Genomic DNA, 22,019 nt, shown 5'->3' on the forward strand with positions numbered 1-22,019 from the left:
AGAAGAGAAAGAAAGAAATACGAAAAAGAGAAATTTTGCAAAAAAAAAAAGTGAAAAAGAACGGCCCAGGAGAAGGCCCGCGTGCTGGCGCTCCGCCTGGGCCGAACAACCCCTGGACTGTGCTGCCGCCTTCCGGCGCGCGCCGCATGCCCATCCGCCCGCGTGCGCGCGCGGCCGCGCGCGCTTGCTCGCTTTTTCCCCCCGCATCCCCAAATTCCCCCCATTCACGATTCACCTTCACCCGCGTGCTCGGTGCTCTCTCTCTCTCTCTCTCTCTCTCTCTGCGACTACTGGGTGTGGGCTCCCGCCGCCGCCCTAGGCCAGGTGACGAGGCCTTCGTCGGTCTCTTCTCCGGCGACGAGCACCCATCAGGTATTCCCACCCCTTCTCCTCCATTCCTGCCGTGCGTTTGTGCGAAACCGAGCACCCAAACCCTATATTTGGCTATGTGATGCCTACTAACTTTTCACCCATGTCCCTGTATTGGGTCCGCCACCGTTGACAGGATGCAGAAGCTATCGGGGCTTAGGAGCCTCGAGGGGTTCCGATCCCTCGCTGGATCCGCCTCGACGGCCATGAAGGCCGCAAACCCCAGGCCCTCCTCGGATACTGGGGGTACTTCGTATGGGAGCTTCGCCAATCTTAAGATCACAGCAGGTTCTGATTTAGTTTTTGCCTCCACTTTGGTTTGACAGGCTATATATTAATCTACGTGTCATTACTGATTTCTCCTGTAATTTTTGTTTGGTTGCAGAGAAATTGGTCAAGGAGCAGGCTTCAGTAAAGACTGATCTAGAAATGGCGGTATGATTTCTCAACATTTTGCAACGTTTTTGCCTCATGGTGGAATTTTACTGGCTCAATATATAGCTCGTATGATTTGACTGCATAAATTGGAATTATTCCTGAATTTTACCCCGGTTGAAGTCGAAGCCTGCACTCTCTATAGCTAGTCTGAAGCTCGTGATTTACTTTCTCTTTGCAGTGTTTCCCTTGTTTATGTCCCTGAAAGTTACGTGTATATATTTTGTGTTGAGTAATTTAACGTTTGGTATGTTGTACCTTTTCAGTATCACTAGAGTCACTCTCATTTTTGTAAAAATAATAGAATCACTTTAATTATTTTCTGGATGCATGTACACTTTTAATTCATGCTTTTCCTGTGAAAGAGCTCTGAACATTGCTGGGCAAGCCCACCTTCCCATTTGTCACTGTTTTGTTCTGTATGTTCTTTTGTGCTGATCCCGAACTTAACTAAACAAGAGACATTGCCTCTTAGGAATCTATTATGTGTTTTAATAAGAAATCATCTGTTTGGTGCGGATAGTGCTATTAAATTCAGAGTGACACAGTATATGACATTGCTGCATTTACCTTTCATGTTGCAAATGTTCTGGTGCAATAGGTTAAATTGGCTCAAGTGTGAAGTGAGTTTATAGGCATGTATCATTGTTTTTCTACACCAACTATTATTTTTATATTCATCAGGATTTCTTATTACTAATGCATATCGTTTTATATGAATTCAGCATGTCAAATTGAGAAGAGCAACAGAGCAGATAAACCTTTTAGAGGGAAAACTTCAACAAGCTGTGAATGAAAATGCAAAGCTTAAGGTGAAGCAGACTGAAGATTCGAAGCTCTGGCAGGGATTAGATTCGAAACTCTCTTCAACAAAGACTTTATGTGATCAACTGACTGAAACACTGCAGCAGCTAGTTAGTCAGACAGAACAAGGTAAGTTATGGTGACATTTACTTTGCCCAACTGTTGTTCGAATCTGACTGGTGAAACAATACACTTACAGCTGAGGAAGATAAGAAGTTTTTTGAGAAGATGCTTGCGAAGAATTCCAAAGATCTGGACAAATTCAACTGCCTGTTGCGTGATTTATCAACAAAGCTGGAGGATGCGGAGCAAAAGATAATTTCAGGTTAGTTGGTCTCTGAACAATCCACAACCAGTACAAGTTAATGGAGATCTGTTTAGAATCAGCAACTTAATAACCTTATACTATAAAATGTGCATATGTTCTGTACCTCTGTGTACACTGATATGATACATTAATATCTGAGTAAACAATAATCTGCAATGTTCTAAGTGTCTCTGAAATAATGTGACAATAAAGTCTGTTGTCCTGTTAATTTCAGGTCGACAGGAGATGTTGCAGATCAAACAAGAGAAAGAAGAGATGGATCGAAGTTACAAGGAACGACTGTATTCAAATGATACTATGATAAAGGAAAAAGGTACAAGTTAGTTTTCCTGTAACAAATGATGCGTCAGAATTGGTATTGGTCATATAATTAAACTGCATCAATAGTATACAGGAAGAAAGTAGCTGAGAATGGGCAAGTAGTAGAAAAATAGAAATGTGATGAATAATGAATAAGTCCATAAAATTGCTGACTTCTTTGGTTCTTTTTTCTATTCATTTTAATATCCCACTTGTTTCATTCCCAAACTGTGGTGAGAGTTTTAGGAAATGGAAAACGATATTTTCATCCAGTGGTTTCCACTTTGAGTGCCTAACATGCAACAGTATTAACCTCAGTTACTTAAAAAAACAGTATTAACCTCAATAATATAACTGAACTTGTATATGCAGATTCCCTCATCAAGCAGTTGGAGGGTTCAGTTGATGAAAATAAATCCCGCTTGATATGTCTTGACTCCCGCTTGCAATGCATGGAGCAAGAGCTGAAGCTAAAAGATGATGTTTGTATCAGCCTGAAAGGAAATCTAGCAAGCAGCGAAAGTGAAAAGAACAGCTTGGAGCTTATGAATAAGGGACACATTCTGGAAATTGAAAAACTATGCCAGGACAATAAGGATCTTAATGAATTGCTTAGCAGCTTCATGGTTAAAGTAACTGAGCTAGATAAAGAGCATGCCTCTGTGTCAAGTCATGTATCTAGGCTGATTTCTTCATTTGAAAGGTTCTATGACATGGCCCAAGAGGAGAAATTGCTAATGGCAAGATCTTCTAAGGATAAATTTGAACATCTCCAAAGCCAGTATGTAGATTTGATGTCAGAAAACAATGCTCTGAAAACTGAAATTGAAGAACTGAAGTCCAGACTTATAGAGTTGCAGAGAACTCAAGAAATTGTTATGGTTCAACATGTTGAGGAATGCCAAGTGGCTGAAGATAAGATCAGAAGATTAGAGTCTGAAGCTGAAGTTTCTGCCTCCAACATCAATCAGTTAGAAAAATTAGCTTCTGAACTACAAGGGAGAATTCAAAAGTTGCTAGAAGATTCTACCCTTGCTGAAAATCACAAGGTTTGTCAACTATCTGGCCCAGTTACAATTCATTTGCTAATGAAAAAATATTGATGACGTGTAAGCTTCCTTACTCTTGATATTCTATATGCAGCAAGAGTTGCTTCAAAAGATTTTGAAGCTAGAATCAGATAATCTGGAGCTTCGAGGCCAAGTGCAATCCATTATGGAAGAGAAATCTAATAATGCTGAATCTTTGCAAGGAGAGATAACTAAGCGTGACCAGCAGGTTAATACACTTGAGAATCAGATCAACCAGCTTCGCAGTGCTCTGGATGAGAAGGAGCAACTCTATCTTTGTTCTGTAGAAAGAGAGAAGACTTTGGAGGACCAGAAATTACAGGTTTGTGTTTTTTAGAATTTTTAAATATCATAATGTGATGGTTTACAGATAACACAAGTACTTAACACAGCATTTTGAATCGAATGCCCAGATCGAAGCATCACTGTCTGCAACAGAGTGCCAACTTAGTGACGCAAAAAAACAGTATGATCTCATGCTTGAAGGTGAAAAGATAGAGCTATCCAAGCATTTGGAAGAGCTATCTCTCAAAAATGACCAGGTATTACATTTCTATTAGTTGTGGAGTACTTTGGCATATGGATTGTAAATAAATTACAGGTTTTGCAAATGAATTTTACAGGCCATCAATGAAATCCGTAAGAAATATGAACTTGAGAAGATAGAAATTACTAATGCCGAAAAAGAAAAGGTAAGTTAGCTTCTATTTCAGAAATTATATGTGCTAGATTTCTAGAATGCTCAAATTATTTTTATGCCATAAATTTATGAATGTTTGGAAATTCAGGCAGAAAAGCTCATAAGGGAAATTGAAAACAAATGCAACGAAAAGATATCACAGAACAAGCATGATTCTGAGAGGTATTTGATTTGCCTTAAGGAGGAACATGGCACAATGGTAAGCTGAACGAGTTTGGTTTTCTTCATTTTAAGCAATTAAGTTTACTCTTCCTTAAGACTTAGCGCATGTGTTATGACATGGAATGATGCAAAATGTTGGCGCTGAAATAGTTGAACAAAGTAAGCCAACGCTTTAAGGTGCTGATAGCTTGGACTTTTATACAGACTTGCATGGAGACTTTCTTTTAAGGGTTCTCTGCTGAAAAGGTTTAGTACATCAAAATGTTACCAGATGTCCTCGGTGTTCCTTTCTTCAAATTGCAGTTCCTAAATGGCCTTGCCATGTTGATAAAAAGAAAACCATACCAAAATAACCTAAGGTCAATTAGTTTAAAGATTATTTCTAGGTACTTTAGGGTAAGCACTGAAGATGGATTTAGTGATTTACATTATATTCATCTGGCACACAGCTCATAGCATACTGCTGACAAAACTTGAGGCTCCAATAGGTTTCACAGCAGCTTAGATATGATATTCCGCACCACAATATCAAACAAACCATTTTTAAATTATGTTCCTGTAATAGACTTTCAAACTGTTATTGCTATAACTTATGGACCTATATTGCATAACTAGTGAGATACTAATATTTTTTTAAAAAAAAGTCTTATGTAACTGTTTTTTGCTTGGTGTAAAAATAGGATATAATTAAATGCTATACAGTAGCTAGTCTGATTAAAAGTGTATCCCCCCCCCCCCCCCCCCTTAAATGACCATGAAGGTGGTGATTTGCTGATATTCAGGTGGCAAGAATTCAGCAGGACAATGAGCAAAAAGAGTCAACTCTCCGGGCTTATCACAAAGAAGAACTGCAGCGCATTCAGTCTCAGGCTGAGAATGAATTGAGGGAGGTCAGTAACAAATTCTGCAACATGTTTTGATCATGGAAGTTTTCCATACTGATGAAATCTGTATAAATATGTAGAGTCTGTCATTGCTCAGGAAAGAGCATGAACTTCAAATAAAAGCACTAAGGATGCATCATGAGGAAGAATGCCAAAGGATGCAGGGGGAACTGGAGCTTCAGAAGTCCAAGGTGGTGATTGCCTGATTGGTATTTTTGTCATTTTGACTCTTGAAGATAGTCACTTTAGTAAATACTTAAAGCATTCTATGGTGCAGGAGGAGAAGCAAAGAGCATTGTTACAACTACAGTGGAAAGTAATGGGAGAAAGTCAACAAGTTGATCAAGAAGTGAACTCTAAGAAGGTTATGTCTACTCACCAAGTTTGGATACATTCATAACTAAGTGATGTACATGTCATGCATTCAATGTTTGTTATAGTGTATTGATTGCATAGCATGCTAAGCCTTGAACACAATTATGTAGTCAATATGTTCTCACTAGGTAAGGTCAATTATCTCACGGAATGGATATGTTGTGCAAATAGTTTTTTTTTTTTGTAGGTTCTACATTAGCCAGAAAATATTTTTTTCTAGGTTCTGCATTCTAACATAGTGGTCTGCCCCTACCGAGGGAATCAAATTGACGAAATAACTTAATGGTATTACACTACAGTGGCTCTACACCTGTGGCCAGTTATTTCATACACAATTAATTGGGCCTTATTCTGATTGGATTGCAATAGCTGCTTTACACCCTTTGATGCTTTTTAGTTCATGTTGTTTGGAAAAGCAAGTGTAAAGCATCCATAATTGTCAAAGTAGTATCATGGAATACACATATGGCTCAGTAGTACTACTAATGAAAAAATATGTTATTTTAATTAATTTGGCCGTGCAATCATTAATTCAAACAGAAATTAAATATAATAATTAGTTTCATTTCTGAATTTAAATCTTACATGGACATACTGCAGCATGGTTTGCTGTGCACTTTTGTCAGTTTGTGTTATGAACGAGGGTATTTTAGGATAGATAACTAGGCCTTATGCTTTGCCAAGAGCTTTAGGATAACTAGGCCTTATGCTTTGCCAAGAGCTTGAGAGATTGAGGGAGACTAGAATTGTTTCTTCATAATTCATTGCTTTCTTTCCATTGTGCCCCATGGGCTGAATATAAAAGGTACATAGGACTAACACCTCTTGTGCCTAGACAATATGGTACTATTCCTATAGACAAATAACTATGAGAGACACTAATTAACACTAATGGGCTTAAGGCCCAACTAGGACACTTGCGCCCTACGGCGCCCCTCTTTATGCCCATGACAAATTCATTATATGCTTCGATTTGTTTTATATGCATGGACTATGGACAAAGTGTAGGTTTCTAGCCCTCCTGTTCTGCACTGGGTTGCTTTGGCACATTGTGATTTTCATTTGATTGTAATCCTAGTTATATACTTTTGTTGCTTGCAAATATCTGAACAAAATCTTCATTCAATGCATGTATATCCTATTTTCCGGAGTATATCCTATTTTCCGGAGTATAGTGAGTTAGTGACTGTGTTTCATATTTGTCATCCTGATCATAAATTCTCTTTCTTCTTAGATGAATAGAAAATATTTTGGTTCATCTATCTTAATTACTAAGGAGATAGTCTGATAATTAAGGAAATATGCTACGTAAATCGCAAGGTAGTTTTCCATCTAGATTTTGGTGAAGTGCTTTTGAAATGCATATGAAGTTTCAACATGTTGGAACTTGGAAGTACATAGGCTGGTCCAAATTTATATCTTGCTTTTTTCCTGTTTAAGTGAGACATAAGTTGATTCTCCTTTCTGATTTAGCTTGTCATGATTCCTCGTACATGTTACTTAGTCCTTACAAAGTGCATAGATTTTTCAGGAATACTCTGTTTCGTCGATTAAGAGGAGAGATCCATATGGAAGAAAAGAACATGAGGTCCAGTTGGCAAGTCCGGAGACCAAACGGAAGGTAAGATGCCATTATTTTCAGTGGTATGCTGTGCAAATACACTTATTTGAGAAAGTTGAAATCAAGTCATTTTTTTGTTATGTTTCAGGATGTAAACTTACCTGGGATTTCACCAATTTCGAACATATTGAGAAAGGTAGAGAAAGTGTCTCAGGACATTCCTAAACATAGAAAGGTGATTACTTCAACAATTTCTTCTTTTTTGTAGCTTGAGCTAGCATAGGTTAAGATTATGTTTTCCTGAATGCAATAATTTGTGAATTTCATATTATCCTGTGGGCTTTCTCACTTCTTTAGTTAAAATAGGTAACACATCATGAATATGAAGTTGAGACTGCAAATGGAAGAATCACAAAGCGCAGGAAAACTAGGAGCACTGTCATGTTTGGTGTATGAACTTTTACTGCATTCTTTACATTTTTCTATGCATTTTACTAGCCATATGTTTCATCCATGTTTTCTATCATACTTTTTAGGAACCGAACACTCAGAAATCTTTGCATAATACTGCTGACAAAGATGTTACAAAAATAAAAAAGGTATGATGGTTCTGCAGGGTGACTATTTCTTATTTTTTATTCACATTCATGCATCAAAGAATTCACAAAAAATATATTTCAGTGAAACTTATTATGTTCTGTTAGATCAATGCTTTATGTACAATTGTTGAGTTCTAATCAAATTTAGACATCCTTTTTGAACTTTAGTTTTTTCCTAATCTATGGTCCATATGTTGTTTGTAATTTCCTTTAATTGCTATTTCTATTAAAGTTTGTGACATAAGCACCTTCATAGTTGACATCATACGACATAACTAACAATTTCTCAAGATTTGGTAAGCATGATACTTCCAAAGGAGACTGTATTTTGATGAGCTTCCTTCCATACTGTTATTTTTGTTTTTTTTTATTTATCATTACATGACTGCTAAATTGTACTGGTTTTTTTCCTACTTTGCCTATGATTGCTGTGGAGTAAATGCATCTGAATCGAACCAAAGTAACCAGGCTCTGCTCTGTATCATGTTTCATCATGTAACGGAGTTGAATTAGAAACTTTTTAAGGGCAACTAATCAAGACATAATATTTCTTATACATTGTGTATTTTTGCAACAGTGACAGTTATGATGTGCTGCATCCTGCAGGTTCCTACAGGATCCCATGCACATCCTGCAAACCTTGGTGAATTATTCTCTGAGGGTTCCTTGAATCCATATGCTGACGACCCTTATGCTTTTGGCTAGAAGGTGATAACTTGTTTGCGTTCGAAAAAAGGTGATAATTTGTTTCCTCCTTGGCAGATTTTACTTATTGAGCAGTACTACACTAGTCATGGGACAACACCCAATACTTTTTCATTTATCATTTATTAACTTCTGAAGAATGGCAATTTTAACCTGGATTGCATTTTTCGAGTAATTTGGACTGGTTAAGACAAGACTAAATTCAACTAGAGCTGTTGCCCTGTTGGGTGACCATAACTATGGTTTGAAAACCATAATATAACTTGGTACCTTGCTGAGTCCGTAACACATTTCTTGTTAGTAATTTACCTATTCTTACCAAGCTTAGTTCATGATTTTGGGTTAGCATTGATTCCAGTATTTTTACTATCAACAGTTTGATCAGCCGAAACTACCAAATTTGTTTGTTACCATCAGTATGCCATATTTTGGCCTGGGACTAAGCATTGCATCTGCAAAATGATAGTGAACCCTTTGATGGGTTATTCATGGGAGTATAGGTGTCTTTCTGGTCTTGAAATTTGAACTGAATCTCATCTTGCAGCTCACACCTGGAAGTATCATCTTTGCAAGCACGATGACGAAATCTGGAACACACAATTTACCTCCACCGTGTTGAATCAATAATCCTGCAACCATTCCCTGGTTATCTGTCCATCCTAGTGTACATGACTGCCGTTCACTCATGTGTCTGAAGCATTGCTACCGCAATAAGCATCACGATTGTCTGATTTTTTTTAGATTAAGACGATTGTCTGCCATGTAGGTCATTTGTGAATGAACAGTACACGTGTCTGATATAAATATGCCGTCGGTATGTTTCTCAGATAAAACACTTACCAGCCTCAGCATAGCGGTATGTTTGTCTGATGTGCCGTGGACCGTACATTTGTGAATGAACCATACATTTGTCTGATATAAATATGCTGTCGACCGTCGTCCGGTGCTGTTGGGTTGGTATGTTTGCTATTCCCGCTGGATGCCAAGGCCCGGTCGAGTCCATGGGCTCGTTCTGGACGTGAAACCGGCACAAGTGTTTGCTTCCAGTCATGCTAATAGTTGGCGACGTTGAGGTATTCACCTTAGACAGCATGTGGATACAGGGTTATTGTTGCCACTGGATGTTTGCACCTTTGACGTATGGCACGACGAAAACAGTTCGGATCGATCAGCAGTCTTTGACAGTGATGATGGTCTATGATACGCACATGGGCTTTGTTAGCTTAACAACCGTCATGACTGATTGGTTAGCCAGACGACGGATTGGAGAGCGCTCGTTTGCATAACAATAATATCTCCAGTGCGAACTGCCCGGCTTGCACATGGCTTAACGTAAGTCAGCGTACGTTAACATATTGCTCGCACACAAAGGTCAGCCTCAGTTTCATTTGCATTTAATAGCTTGTCACATGCATTTTTTTATGACAATGCAATGTTTTTAATAAAAAGAGAAAAGAAATGAGTTTTACGAGCATGAAACTCTTTCGACACGATTATCAACTCTCTATGAGTTTTAGAATTAAATGCTTATAAAACTCTAGAATGAAACTTTATATTAAGAGTAGATGTTTTATTCAAGTTTTATTTCATCTATATGATATGATAGTCTTGCAAACAACACAACAAAACTCTACTCAGACTAGTCTAAAAGAGTGTTTAGATCCACACATCTAATAGATAGCTATTAACAATTAGCCAAGAGGATGTTTAGATCCACCATCTACTTATTCTCTCTGTCCCAAAAAATAAATGTCATTTCTCGTTTTTTTATGAGTTAAACCATTTTAACTTTAACCAAATATATACAAGAAAATATTAATATTTATCATACATAGTATCATTATATAGGTAGTTGAGTCTATTTTTCTAATAAATTTATTTAGAGATATAAATCTAGTCGAACTTATTGGATACAAACAATATCTAGCTAATATTGGAATAAAAAATATCTAGCTAATATTAGTCAAGTATACTATATATTAACTACAAGTGGAAACGTCCTCTAGCCATTTGGATATTTAACTAATAGGCCTTCTTTAGTTTGTGATATACTACACGATAGTTTAATGCCAAGGCGAAGTCCTATACTGTCTCTTTGCATCTCTGAAGCGTAGAGGAAAATTGGACAGGGTTCTCGGCAGGGGAGGAGAGGAGCAAGCGATGGCCCTGCCGCGGACCGAGGGCTTGTTTGGTGTTCCATGTTCATATATTGTTAGAGTGGTTTAGCGTGGGATTTGAGGTGAATATAAGGACATCTAAACAAGTCCTAAGGTGGATAAATTTTCTATGATCTCCTTCCACAAGAGAAAAGGAAAATCATTACACAGATACCATAGTATAGAAGCAATAGTAGAAGCAGAGAGATAGAGATAGGGATAGATAAGTCAGAGGAGCAGTGATTACATGCAGAAACAGAGTCATAGAGATATTATCTTCAGTGCTGACTCTGCCTGACTTGCACTGCTGCCCATGGAATGCTTTGAGTTAACGCCAGTCACAGTCAGTGTCAACATATTGCCCGCACTAATAAACGTGATCTCGCCATTTTGATATTACTAGTGGGACTTCTTTAGTTTATGATTGCAGTTTAAAGCCGAGGTGAAGTGAAGCCCCCTATATGCCAGCCTCTCGCATCTCCGAAGCGAAGAGTAGAGGAATTGAGACAGGGGTCGTCGTCGTTCTCGCGCGCGGCAGGGGGACGAATAGGCAAGAGATGGCCGGAGGTGTCATTGTTCCGAGCGATGGCCCTGCCGCGGACTACGGCGGAGGCCTGACGCTCTCGGTGTTCATGACCTGCCTTGTGGCTGCCTCCGGCGGCCTCATCTTCGGCTACGACATCGGCATCTCAGGTGCGTGCGTGCGTCGTACTGCTGCCGCTTCTTGTGCTCAGTGCTTTAGGTCCATCTGAGTTCTGACCGTCTCATGCACGATGCATGCTCCCAGCTTCGCTTGCCTGCTCGTATTAGTTCCCGGACAGCTGTTAACTGAAAAATCCTACGTTCAAAAGAACAAATTCTGTAGTTGATGTTTGCTCTGAACTCTGAATGAAGTCCTCCACGCATTTCAGAAGACGCCTAGCCTGTTCGGCTGTTCCTGATCGAGCTGAAACACGGTGGGTGATACGATGACTATAGCTGACCCTGTTGATTGATTCGATCATCATTTTGGCAGGCGGTGTGTCCGAGATGGAGCCGTTCCTGCGGCGCTTCTTCCCGCACGTCCTGCAAAAGATGGCGTCGGCCAAGGGCAACGAGTACTGCCTCTACGACAGCCAGACGCTGACGGCCTTCACGTCGTCGCTGTACGTGGCCGGGCTGTTCGCGTCGCTCGTGGCCAGCCGCGTCACCAGGGCGCTGGGCCGGCAGGCCGTCATGCTCATGGGCGGCGCCCTCTTCTTCGCCGGCGGCGCCGTGACGGGCGCCGCCGTCAACATCGCCATGCTCATCGTCGGCCGCATGCTGCTCGGCTTCGGCGTCGGCTTCACCAACCAGGTCAGTTTATTCCACTGTCCGCCTAGCTCCCGGATCATCCGGAGCTAGCGGAGCTCGATCAGCGCCCAGCGGTGGTGCGTTCTTCTTCTCTGGCGACGCGCCACGCGCGTGTGTGCGCCGGAGAGCGAACCGTCCCAAAAGTCTCCGGCTGATGACATGGAATTGACTTGCCCTGTTTGGTATCGTCGGTCACATTAAATATTTAGATTAGACACATACATAAAATATTAAATATAAACTATTTATTACGAGATAAATTTTTTCAACCTAACTAATAATCTATAATTAGACATCAATTACCAAATATAAAACGAAAATGCTAAACTTTAGTACCCAAACACCGAAGGCGGTTTTTTTTTCTTTTAAGGGCATATGCTCTCGCTCTCCCACCCATTGGATTTGCATTGAGAAGTGTGCAAACACACATCTCAAAGCAGTTTTGTATTGAGATGTGTCTTTGCACACTTCTCAAAGCGAATCCAATGGGTGGGAGAGTAAGGGCATATGCCCTTAAGCAAAATTAACTTTACCCCCAAACATCGTTTTTCAGCGGAGTCATTGGACCTCACGGTAGACATTTTTCACTTATAAACAGTATCTATTACGGAGTACTACCTACAACTACTAATTAGTTTCCGGACAGAGAGGTCAACAAAAGATTTCGTGTAGAATTAAAGATCGGGAAGATATTTTTCGAGCATTGTTGCTTAAATAAGCGCGTGTTAAACGGCAAGTCTACGATAGAGGAGCGAGAGTGCCCTGTCAATTGGATACTAGTAGTCGCGACTGCCTATGACGCGGTGTGGGAAGTGGGATCAACAAAAAGGAGCTGTTTCTATCTTCCTGTATGTAATCTTTGTTGACTTTGTGTTAGTCCAAGCTAGAACTGTCCTATCCGGTACGTCGGTACTACTGTAGAGTGGAGTGGATTAAGTTTTCCTTTTTATTATATAGAAAAAAGAATAGAGTGGATGACAACAATGATCGATATGGTAGGTAGTAATATATAGCCACTAGTTGATTGCCTAACTGTACTCGTCGTCGTGCCGGTGCCAAACGGCTTGGGATCGGATAGAGACGGTTGGTGCCTGCCATGCATGGAAGTGGAAGGTGTGGCTGATCAGCTGTGTGAGTGTGACAGTTGCGAGATTCTGTGACTTGTTTGATGAACCACAGTTCGTTGAGAAGCCTTTTCTTTCCCTAGTATTCCGTATTGTACAGTAGAAGTTCGTACGCCGTTTTCAATCCCCACAGTGGCACGCAGAGTCTCCTGCCGCCTTGGTGGCTTGGTGCTCAACCGCGAGATCGCCAACGCCAAACAAATAAACAATGGGATGTTGGCATGTTGCCAGTTCAAAAGTCAGCTTGGCTAGACTCGTGTGTCGTTGGCTGGCTCAGATGCTCGGGCATGTCAATATGTCACTGAGTCATAATCAAAGGGGCATGGGCGATGTCCTTTACCCAGGTCGCCTGGTGCAGCGCCTCCTGCATCGTCCTGTTTTTTCGCCTACTGTGATTGTAGAGTAACGGGAACAGGGATGACAGGTTGCAGCCATGGACCCAAGAGGAGTGCCAGAACAACGCTCGACGGCCATTGTGGACTGTTACTGTTGTTGCGGCTGCAAAGAGAGCCATGTCGACGCTGTCCACTGGGATAGTAGTTTCTGTCCATGTCCGTTCCGGTTCTGTCCAGGAGCACCATAACCATCTCATCCGCAGAGCACGACTGAATTTTTCCAGGTCGATGATACCAAATCCTCCAAATTCGGTCGGCCTAGTTACCATAGGCCAGGCTACTTTGCATTTCCCGCCCGAGATTTCGTTGTCACCAGCCCAAAGAAAGCGGCGCCGAGCCTTGTCTATTTCTTGAGCTAGTTTTTTGGGGACCTTGAGAGCAGTGAGCAGGTAAGCTAGGACTGCACTGAGGACAGTACGCACTAGTTCTCGTCGTCCAGCAAGATTCAAAAGCCGCCCCTGCCAGCCTGCTAGCTTCGATTTCACCTTGTCAAGGGTGCTTTGAACATGCACCAGCTTCAAACGGCCGAGCGTTAAGGATAGTCCTAGATACTTGATTGGAAAGGATACCCGCTGTCCCTGAAATGGCTCAAGAACATGGTCCAGGTCCAGTCCGCTACATCTGATAGGAGCAACCAGGCACTTGGCAACATTGAGTTTCAGTCCGCTAGCCTTCCCGAACTACTCTAGAATTTTGAACAGTGCACGGACCTCGCTTTGTACAGGATTTAGGAAGATCACCGCATCATCAGCATAAAGAGATAGTCTGAGTTTAGCAAACCTTCCTCTCAGAGGGCTTAGAACTCCATCCTCTGTAGCAACATCCAAGATCCTTTGCAAGGCGTCAATGGCTAAGATGAATAGATATGGCGATAATGGGTCACCTTGGCGTAAGCCTCTTGCATGTTTAATTTTTTCACCTTGAACACCATTGAGCAAGACCGAGGAATGGGAGGTGCAAAACAAGAGGCTTAGCCAATTTCTCCATCTACAGCTGAACCCTCTGTGCTCAAGGAGTTCAAGCATGTATTCCCATGATACTGTATCAAATGCTTTCTATATGTCTAGCTTGAAAAGAAGAGCTGGCGTCTTAGTCCGATTATAAGCCCTTGCCAGATTCCTCACATACATAAAATTGTCTTGGATGTAACGCCCCTTGATAAATGCACTCTGGGAGTTGGATATGAGGTCATCAATGTGTACAGACAGCCTGATGGACAGTGTTTTGGTGATCAGTTTTGCGAAGGAGTTAATAAGGCTGATCGGCCTGAAGTCGCTTGCTTGCTCTGGGATTTCAGTTTTGGGAATGAGGACAATGAGCGCCCCATTCAGGTGCTCAAGCGGTCCAGCTCTGAGGTGGTAGAAGCACTGCACAGCGGCCATAAGATCATGTTTGATAATTGTCCAGCAAGACTTGTAGAATGTCCCAGTGAAGCCATCTGGTCTAGGGGCCTTTTCCGCGGGCAATTCTCTAATTGTGTTTGCAATCTCTTCCTCAGTGAAAGGCAGGTCCATTGAAGGATCATTGATACGACTGAGGTCAAGTCTTTCCCAATCTAGAGAGACTGGTCTTTCTGGTTGACTTCCTAAAATTCGTCTAAAATATCTATAGAGGATATCTTCCTTCTCTGAGTGATTCTAGACAATGCTCCCAGTCTCAGATTTGAGGTAGCAGATTAGATTTCTCTTCCGTCGACCGGTGGCTTTCTGATGAAAGAACTTCGTACAGGCATCGCCCTCTTTTAGCTGTATAAGGCGTGAACATTGTCTCCGGCGAGATCGTTCAACGGCGGCCCAACCCAGCACCCTTGATTTCAGTCCCTTATGTAGCTCTTGTTCTTGCTGGGTTAGAGTTCTTGACTCCTGCGCAATGTCCAGTCTAAGGATTATCTCATTTGCCAGCAAGAGCTGAGCACGGGCCTCACTAAAAAGTGACCTGCTCCATTGCCGTAATGATGTTGCTGTGCGAGATAAACGATTATGGAAGATCATCATTGGCGACGTCCCGCTGGCAGGGATGCTCCATGCTGAGGCCACAACTTCCTGGAAACCCAACGCTCTGGTCCAGAATTGCTCAAATCTGAAAGTTGCCGGCCTTGGTACTTGTTGGTATTTGCACAGGAGAAGCGGTGAGTGGTCTGAGAGGGAGCTGGACATTAATGACCTCATCGCAGAATTCTTTAAGCTCTGGGCACTTTTGCAGCCAATGAATATCTCGCTAGACAGCTCTGAAGAGGACTCTATCACTTGGAACCTGGAGAGCAGTGGTCGGTACTCAGCTAAGTCAGCCTATAACATCCAATTTGCCGGCTCCATTCCATCCAATTTCCTGAGGCTAATATGGAGAATCTGGGCTCCTCCAAAATGCAAGTCCTTCCTTTGGCTTTTGTTACAAGACCGTCTGTGGACGGCGTCACGTCTATAAGTGTGCGGTTGGGAAAACAACTATTTTTGTGGCCTATGTATCAGGAACTTGAAAACTGCAGTGCACTTGTTCATCGAGTGCCCCATTGCTAGAAAGGTATGGGATCTGGTGGCCACCTGGAGTAATAGCATCAACCTAAAGCCGTCTCTGTGGTCTGAGCAAGGAGAGGTGGAAGATTGGTTCCTATCGATGGTGTAAGGAGGGAACAAAATGGCACATACTCTTGCAATCCTAACCACATGGTGCATCTGGAAGCAAAGAAATGCAGCAGTCTTCAGAAACTCCATATGCTCAGAGGTGCAAATCTTCAGCACAATCAAAGATGAATGCTCTCTGAGGGCAAACGCGGGCGGCATTGCCCTCAGGCCACTCACAGTTGTTTCTAATTTAGGGAGTAATTAACTTTGAATTCTTATCCACCTGTTGTAGCAGTCTTCTATAGGTGGAAGCGCCGCTCGCGCATATGTTGGAAACTCTAGTTTCTCCTTATTAATATAATGCCGGATAACCGGATCTTTAAAAAAAATAATCAAAGGGACAAAATTGGTAGCCGTCGCCGCAAAAAAAAAAAACTCTTTTTTCCTTTTGAGCTCGGTAACCGGCTCATATTGACTTTTTCCCGGTTTGTTCAAGTAAGCTGAAGAGGCCTCATAGAAGGATATGAATCAGCCCAACTGTTTAGCGACGTCCTTTAATAGCGAGTGTTGAAAGGCCCATCAGAGCCTGTTTAATAAAACTTTTAAATTGGCGAAACCACACTGCAGGCCGCGCCTCTGTTCCTGGCCGAGATGGCGCCGTCGCGGTGGCGGGGCTCCCTGACGGCGGGCTACCAGTTCTTCCTGGCGCTCGGGGTGCTCACGGCGAACCTCGTCAACTACGCCACGGCGCACCACTCCTGGGGTTGGCGCGTCTCGCTGGGGCTGGCGGGCGCGCCGGCCATCGTCATCTTCGTCGGCGCGCTCTTCCTCACCGACACGCCCAGCAGCCTCGTCATGCGGGGGCGGGGCGACGGGGCCCGCGCGGCGCTGCTCCGCGTGCGCGGCGCCGACGCCGACGTGGACGCCGAGCTCAGGGACATCGCCAAGGCCGTGGAGGCCGCGCGCCGGAGCGAGGACGGCGCGTTCCGCCGCATGGCCACCAGGCGCGCGTACCGCCCGCACCTCGTCCTCGCCGTCGCCGTGCCCATGTTCTTCCAGCTCACGGGCGTCATCGTGCTCGCCTTCTTCGCGCCGCTCGTGTTCCGGACCGTCGGCTTCGGCAGCAACGCCGCCCTGATGGGCGCCGTCATACTCGGCGCGGTCAACCTCGGCTCCCTCGTGCTCTCCACCTTCGTCATCGACCGCTACGGGCGGAAGGTGCTCTTCATGGTCGGCGGCATCCAGATGGTCATCTGCCAGGTATGCCGTAAAAGGTGATGTTTTTACTTCACGTGGATGCATGACTGGAGGATCATCATTCATCAATGTGTGTTATTTCTTGTGTTTTCGTCGTGGAACGATGGACGAAGGTTGCCATCGCTTGGATCATGGGGGCGAAGATCGGCAAGGGCGGGGAGGCGGCGATGGCGCACCCATACGCGGTGGCGGTGCTGGTGTTCACGTGCCTGCACACGGCGGGGTTCGGGTGGTCATGGGGGCCGCTGGGGTGGGTGATCCCGAGCGAGATATTCCCGGTGGACATCCGGTCGGCGGGGCAGGCCATGAACGTCTCCATCGGCCTCTGCCTCACCTTCGTGCAGACGCAGTCGTTCCTCGCCATGCTCTGCCGCTTCAAGTACGCCACATTCGCCTACTACGCCGCCTGGGTCGCCGTCATGACCGTCTTCATCGCGCTCTTCCTGCCGGAGACCAAGGGCATCCCGCTCGAGTCCATGGCCACCATTTGGGGCAAACACTGGTACTGGAAGAGGTTCGTCGTCCACGACGGGAAGAGCGACGTGGCACTGACCTAAAGGTGGGTGAGAGGCACATGAAGAAAAGGAAAAAAAAAAAAGCACCGGTGTGGAATGTGGACTTGTAAGGTTTTTGCGCCTGTGGCATGACCATTTGGCATGCCAACGTGTATTTATATACTCGTCTCGTCGTCGTGATTTGTAAATTGTGATTATGAAAGTACCTTTTCTAATGTACAATGATGCTACAGTAGTTTGCTCATGGAAACTTTAGGTTCCGATTTTTTTTCCCACATTAATTTCAAATAAACCACATTCCTCTGCTTCGTCAGGTGGTGAGGATGCCGATGCAGCCGAACATAAAGGTTGGATTAGAATAGAAGCACACAAAAATGACGAACATGCGGTGAACCAAGCAAACCGATCTTAAATCAGAAAATTCAAAAGAAACGCCAATTAATCAACTAGCAGGAATGAGGACCCCGATAAACAATCAATAGAAGACTAAGACAGCCCATCAATACGATCAGCGACACGAGCGCTAGATAGGGGCTAGCCTGAGAGAAAACCCCAGTCAGTGATCAAGAATACACTCTCAAATGGTGGATCAGTGACACAAGCTCCAAAAAAAAAAAAGGCTGCCCCAACTAGAGATCCTCATGGCGATCTTCCTGAGGGCACGTGTAGAAGCGGCAACTTCAGTAGTCTGAGTTTAGACCAATATACCATGTAGGAGAATAGCATTGGATGAAATTGGATAACTTGCATGTAGTGTCTTGGGTGATATATACAGAGTTTATATAACTTGGGGATTAAACCGGTCCTAGTCTAAGAGTATATTATTTTGGGACGGAGTATATTACTACAAGAAAAGAAAAGCATCAGCAGTATAACTACTTCAAGGTTCATCTTCAAAGATCATATACTCGGGATTTGGGTCTCAGTTTAGAAGAGTACTTCCTTCCTTGAACAGCACAAAGATGCTGCTGCCATCGCCTCTGGAGATCCTGAGCTCTTCGTCAAGGTAGGTCGTAAGCAACCATGATTCAGCGTTGTTTGTCCTGATTGGTATTTTCAGCGGAGGCTGATCAGATATGGTCTTTGCAACCGAGGATGCTGCATTTTCGATAGATGTAAATATGCCTTTCAGTGGACTCAGGTCGATGTTCTGTCCAAACAATTCAAACTTCTCTGGTAGCACAATGGAGTCGGTCAACTGTGGTGTACCAACAATGCCTTCTTCAAATTTGATCTGCAACGATTCAGTATCATGTACTCAATCAGAACCATTTATAGCAAGTTCACTCAGAAGTTCTATGCTCAAGTATGGGAAGTGGGTTTATGAAGGCATGCATTGCTCTATTTGTTTGTTTCCAAAGCAGAGAGTTGTTCAGTGTTGTGAGCACTCCCAGGCATTGGATCTTAAACTGCCTTAGATCTCTGCTTGGGAACAGACCCGCCTGGTAGGGTTGAAAGCAACAACCCCATACAACAAGATCGACTTAGGCCCCATTTAGTGGAGTTCAAGCCAGCTCTGGCCCTAGTTCGTTCATGCAATATAGCAACACTATAGCAAGGAAACATTTAACCCTGTGAGATTCAAGTATTCAATCTTGCACCAAAAACCCTAACACTCTATGAGATTCAAGTAGTCAATTTAACTGAGATTCAAGTATTCAATTTATCTGTTTTCTTGACTTCAATGAACATTTTGGCCACGCTACTACCTATACCACAGTATTCATACCTAGGAGACACAAAACCTTGTACTTCCTCCAACCAAAAATAAAGTCCATTCAGACATCAGCACAATCTTTAATATGACACTTTGACTAACAATATCTTTATAAATATGAAGTCTTTGATGGAAAGGATTATACATATGAAAATATAGTTCATTAATGAACTAGTAAGGCTGATCTTATGATGTTAGTTCATATAGAATCTTCGATATTGATAGTCAAAGGCAAAAGCTACTTAATTTAGGAGAAACCTACAGAGACTTATATTTGTACCACAAGAAGTAAATCTTTACAAAATTGGGCGAATCTTTGTTGTATATCCAAAAGGCACCAAATTCAATTCAACTTCATTAAATATTTATATAGTATGCCATCTAGGTATGCCAACAGGATAAATATTATTAAACGGAGGGAGTAATTTGTGAATCATCCCGGAATTAAGATTTAAGAACACCAATGCATGTGAGTGTCTGAAATAGTCATGGTAAAGTGCTTTCAGTCATAGATGAAAAGTGGAGACTTAGATTACAGAATCTCACCTGCACGCGCTTGGGGCTTCTGATTTCAAATTTTGCATTGGTGGCAACTGAGGTTGTAGCCAAAGGTCCTGAAAACTTTATACAGTTTTGCACTGTGAAGTTCTCAGAATCAATGGTCTGTGATATTTCCTCCACTTTCACGAGCTCAGGCAGATTGCCAAACCCCAATAGTGGGAACAGTTGGGAAAATGATGTGTACCTGAAATCACATAATCAGTCAGACTCCTAGAATTATTAAGGATGCAGCAGAGCAGCAGTGTAAGTTAAGAAGAGTTTCACTTCAATGGACTTGTGCGATATTCTAGTTTGTCTGTTTCAGAAGCCAGAATTCTGTTAGTGACGATGTTGACTGCATGTGCAGTAATCAAAGCAGTGAAGTGGATTTTTTTTTGAAGGAATTCCTTTTTTTTGCTTCCAGTCCAACAATCATAATTAGTACATTCTCAACAAAGTGATAGCAACAGCCAACTGAAATTGTTTGTCATGTAGGTTTGTGCATCTGCAGAACAAAACTGAAACCGCATTCCACATACTGAAAGTCAATCAGGTATGTGTGCTCTGCAAGCTCAAAATATTTACCAGGTGAATAAGTCTACTCAACCACAAAAGTGAAATTTATTGTTGGGCCACACAATTTTTGTAGCATCTTTGGGTTATATTGTGAACCTTGAAAGGAATCCGATGCTCTCAGTTTAACTAGAGTAGGTGCAAGCTATTTCTGAATTAAAGTGTTTTTATCAAAAATCAAAGACTGGAACAATTTCTCAGTACACCATGTCGTGCTGAAATTATTCGGGAAAAAGGGAAAAATCAGTTCGTAGAAGATTCTTAACAATTTTTCATCAGCCAATACCAATCTGAGAGGTAAAATCCAAAAGAAACTTGAACAATAATTGTCCCACTCAAACTATGCAGTTTGCAATATCGATCAAGCAGTTCGCAGAGTAGCAGATTTTTAGCAGCCGCTCATGAAATCAATTTCACCATTTAAAGCAAACACAAATTTGTAGAAACTTTGCTGACAACACACAAATACCAAATTGTGCAAGTTTTCTATCAATCACTGTGCTAAGCTCAGAAATGAAGCCAGAACGGACGTGGACAACCAATTCCCCAGTTATGATCAAATTTCCAGTAAAATTAGTGCCCTCTTGTCCTATAAGTTCAGGACACAAATCAGATGAATTTCACCGCTCGTCCAAGAGAGACATCAGTCCTACTCCAGCTGTTTAAGGGGGAAGGGGTCAAAAGGGAGGAGGGGGGTTTGCGGTTTCTTACGCGAGGATCCACTTGCCGTTGAGGAGCGTAAGCGCCTCGGTAGGCGCCGGCGTGGGGTTGCGCGTCTCGAGCTGCGTGATGAGCTCCAGCACCTTGGCCCGCGACTCGCTGGACGCCCGCAGGCCCCGCTCCGTGCCGTACAGCGCGTCCTTCAGCTGCGCCTTGAGCTCCGCGACCTCTCTCGCCTCCGGCGCCTCAGGCGCCTCCGCCACCGCGGTCGCTCCCGTGACAGCGGACCCGCCCTCGGGCTCCGGCCCCCACTCGTCGTCCTCGGGCTCGGGGTCACCGCCCGCGCCCGGCGGCGCCGCCGCCGCCCGCGCAAGGACGACGCGGCGCGCAGAACGCAGAGATGGGAGGCGCGGTGGGTTCGGGAACGCGAAGGCGCCGGCGCTGCGGCGCGTAGACGAGGACGAGCACGAGAGCGACGGGGATGGGGATGGCGCGCGGAGGACGAGGGCGTTGAGGAACGCGGATCCCGCCATGGTGCTGGGTTCTGATTCTGCACAAGCCTTCTTCCTCCTTCCGTAGCTTTGTCCGGCTTTTGTTTCTGGAAATGGTGAAGCGTGGTAGACTCGTACTCCATCCACTGTGCGCGGGTAGGTTTGGTAGTCTGTGGTGCGTCGTGACCAAGTTTTTTTTTTGTTCTTTTACTCAACTCTGTGGGGCATGAAAAAAAAATGCGTGGACCTTGAAATATCATACAGAATAAAAATTGGATGAAAATAGAGTAGCTATTTCTCTTGCACAGGAAGGGAAAAATGGGGCGGGCAGCATTTGCGACACAAATGGAGGTCCGAGAATTAGAAATTTAGAAGTCTAGAACTCTCCCCCGTAGAACGGACGTGC

The 22,019-nt window shown here is 43.3% G+C and overlaps 3 protein-coding genes across 4 annotated transcripts; 2 read left to right on the forward strand and 1 right to left on the reverse strand.

The window, feature by feature from the left end:
• Window positions 215-9,230, forward strand: LOC110436384 (synaptonemal complex protein ZEP1-like). Of its 2 annotated transcripts, none has more exons than XM_021463397.1 (20): window positions 215-372; window positions 506-657; window positions 755-804; window positions 1,530-1,737; window positions 1,808-1,933; window positions 2,151-2,249; window positions 2,609-3,285; window positions 3,380-3,628; window positions 3,720-3,848; window positions 3,930-3,998; window positions 4,095-4,205; window positions 4,951-5,058; window positions 5,133-5,243; window positions 5,330-5,416; window positions 6,950-7,048; window positions 7,137-7,223; window positions 7,355-7,438; window positions 7,525-7,587; window positions 8,194-8,323; window positions 8,837-9,230. In XM_021463397.1, the coding sequence occupies exons 2-19, from the start codon at window positions 507-509 to the stop codon at window positions 8,290-8,292; spliced, it is 2,607 nt and encodes an 868-aa protein (XP_021319072.1). In that variant the 5' UTR covers window positions 215-372; window position 506; the 3' UTR covers window positions 8,293-8,323; window positions 8,837-9,230. The 2 variants fall into 2 exon arrangements, with proteins under 2 accessions (XP_021319072.1, XP_021319073.1); XM_021463398.1 differs by having other exon boundaries at window positions 6,959-7,048.
• On the forward strand, window positions 10,360-17,906 carry LOC8057451 (sugar transport protein 5). The gene is made up of 4 exons (XM_002446544.2): window positions 10,360-11,141; window positions 11,464-11,783; window positions 16,488-17,120; window positions 17,231-17,906. The coding sequence occupies exons 1-4, from the start codon at window positions 10,910-10,912 to the stop codon at window positions 17,672-17,674; spliced, it is 1,629 nt and encodes a 542-aa protein (XP_002446589.2). The 5' UTR covers window positions 10,360-10,909; the 3' UTR covers window positions 17,675-17,906.
• LOC8073406 (probable plastid-lipid-associated protein 2, chloroplastic) lies at window positions 18,336-21,785 on the reverse strand. The gene is made up of 3 exons (XM_002447897.2): window positions 21,174-21,785; window positions 19,896-20,094; window positions 18,336-18,866 (listed from the first exon to the last, which is right to left on the reverse strand). The coding sequence occupies exons 1-3, from the start codon at window positions 21,653-21,655 to the stop codon at window positions 18,555-18,557; spliced, it is 993 nt and encodes a 330-aa protein (XP_002447942.1). The 5' UTR covers window positions 21,656-21,785; the 3' UTR covers window positions 18,336-18,554.

Source organism: Sorghum bicolor, chromosome 6, assembly GCF_000003195.3.
Source record: "Sorghum bicolor cultivar BTx623 chromosome 6, Sorghum_bicolor_NCBIv3, whole genome shotgun sequence".
Lineage (NCBI taxonomy): Eukaryota > Viridiplantae > Streptophyta > Magnoliopsida > Poales > Poaceae > Sorghum > Sorghum bicolor.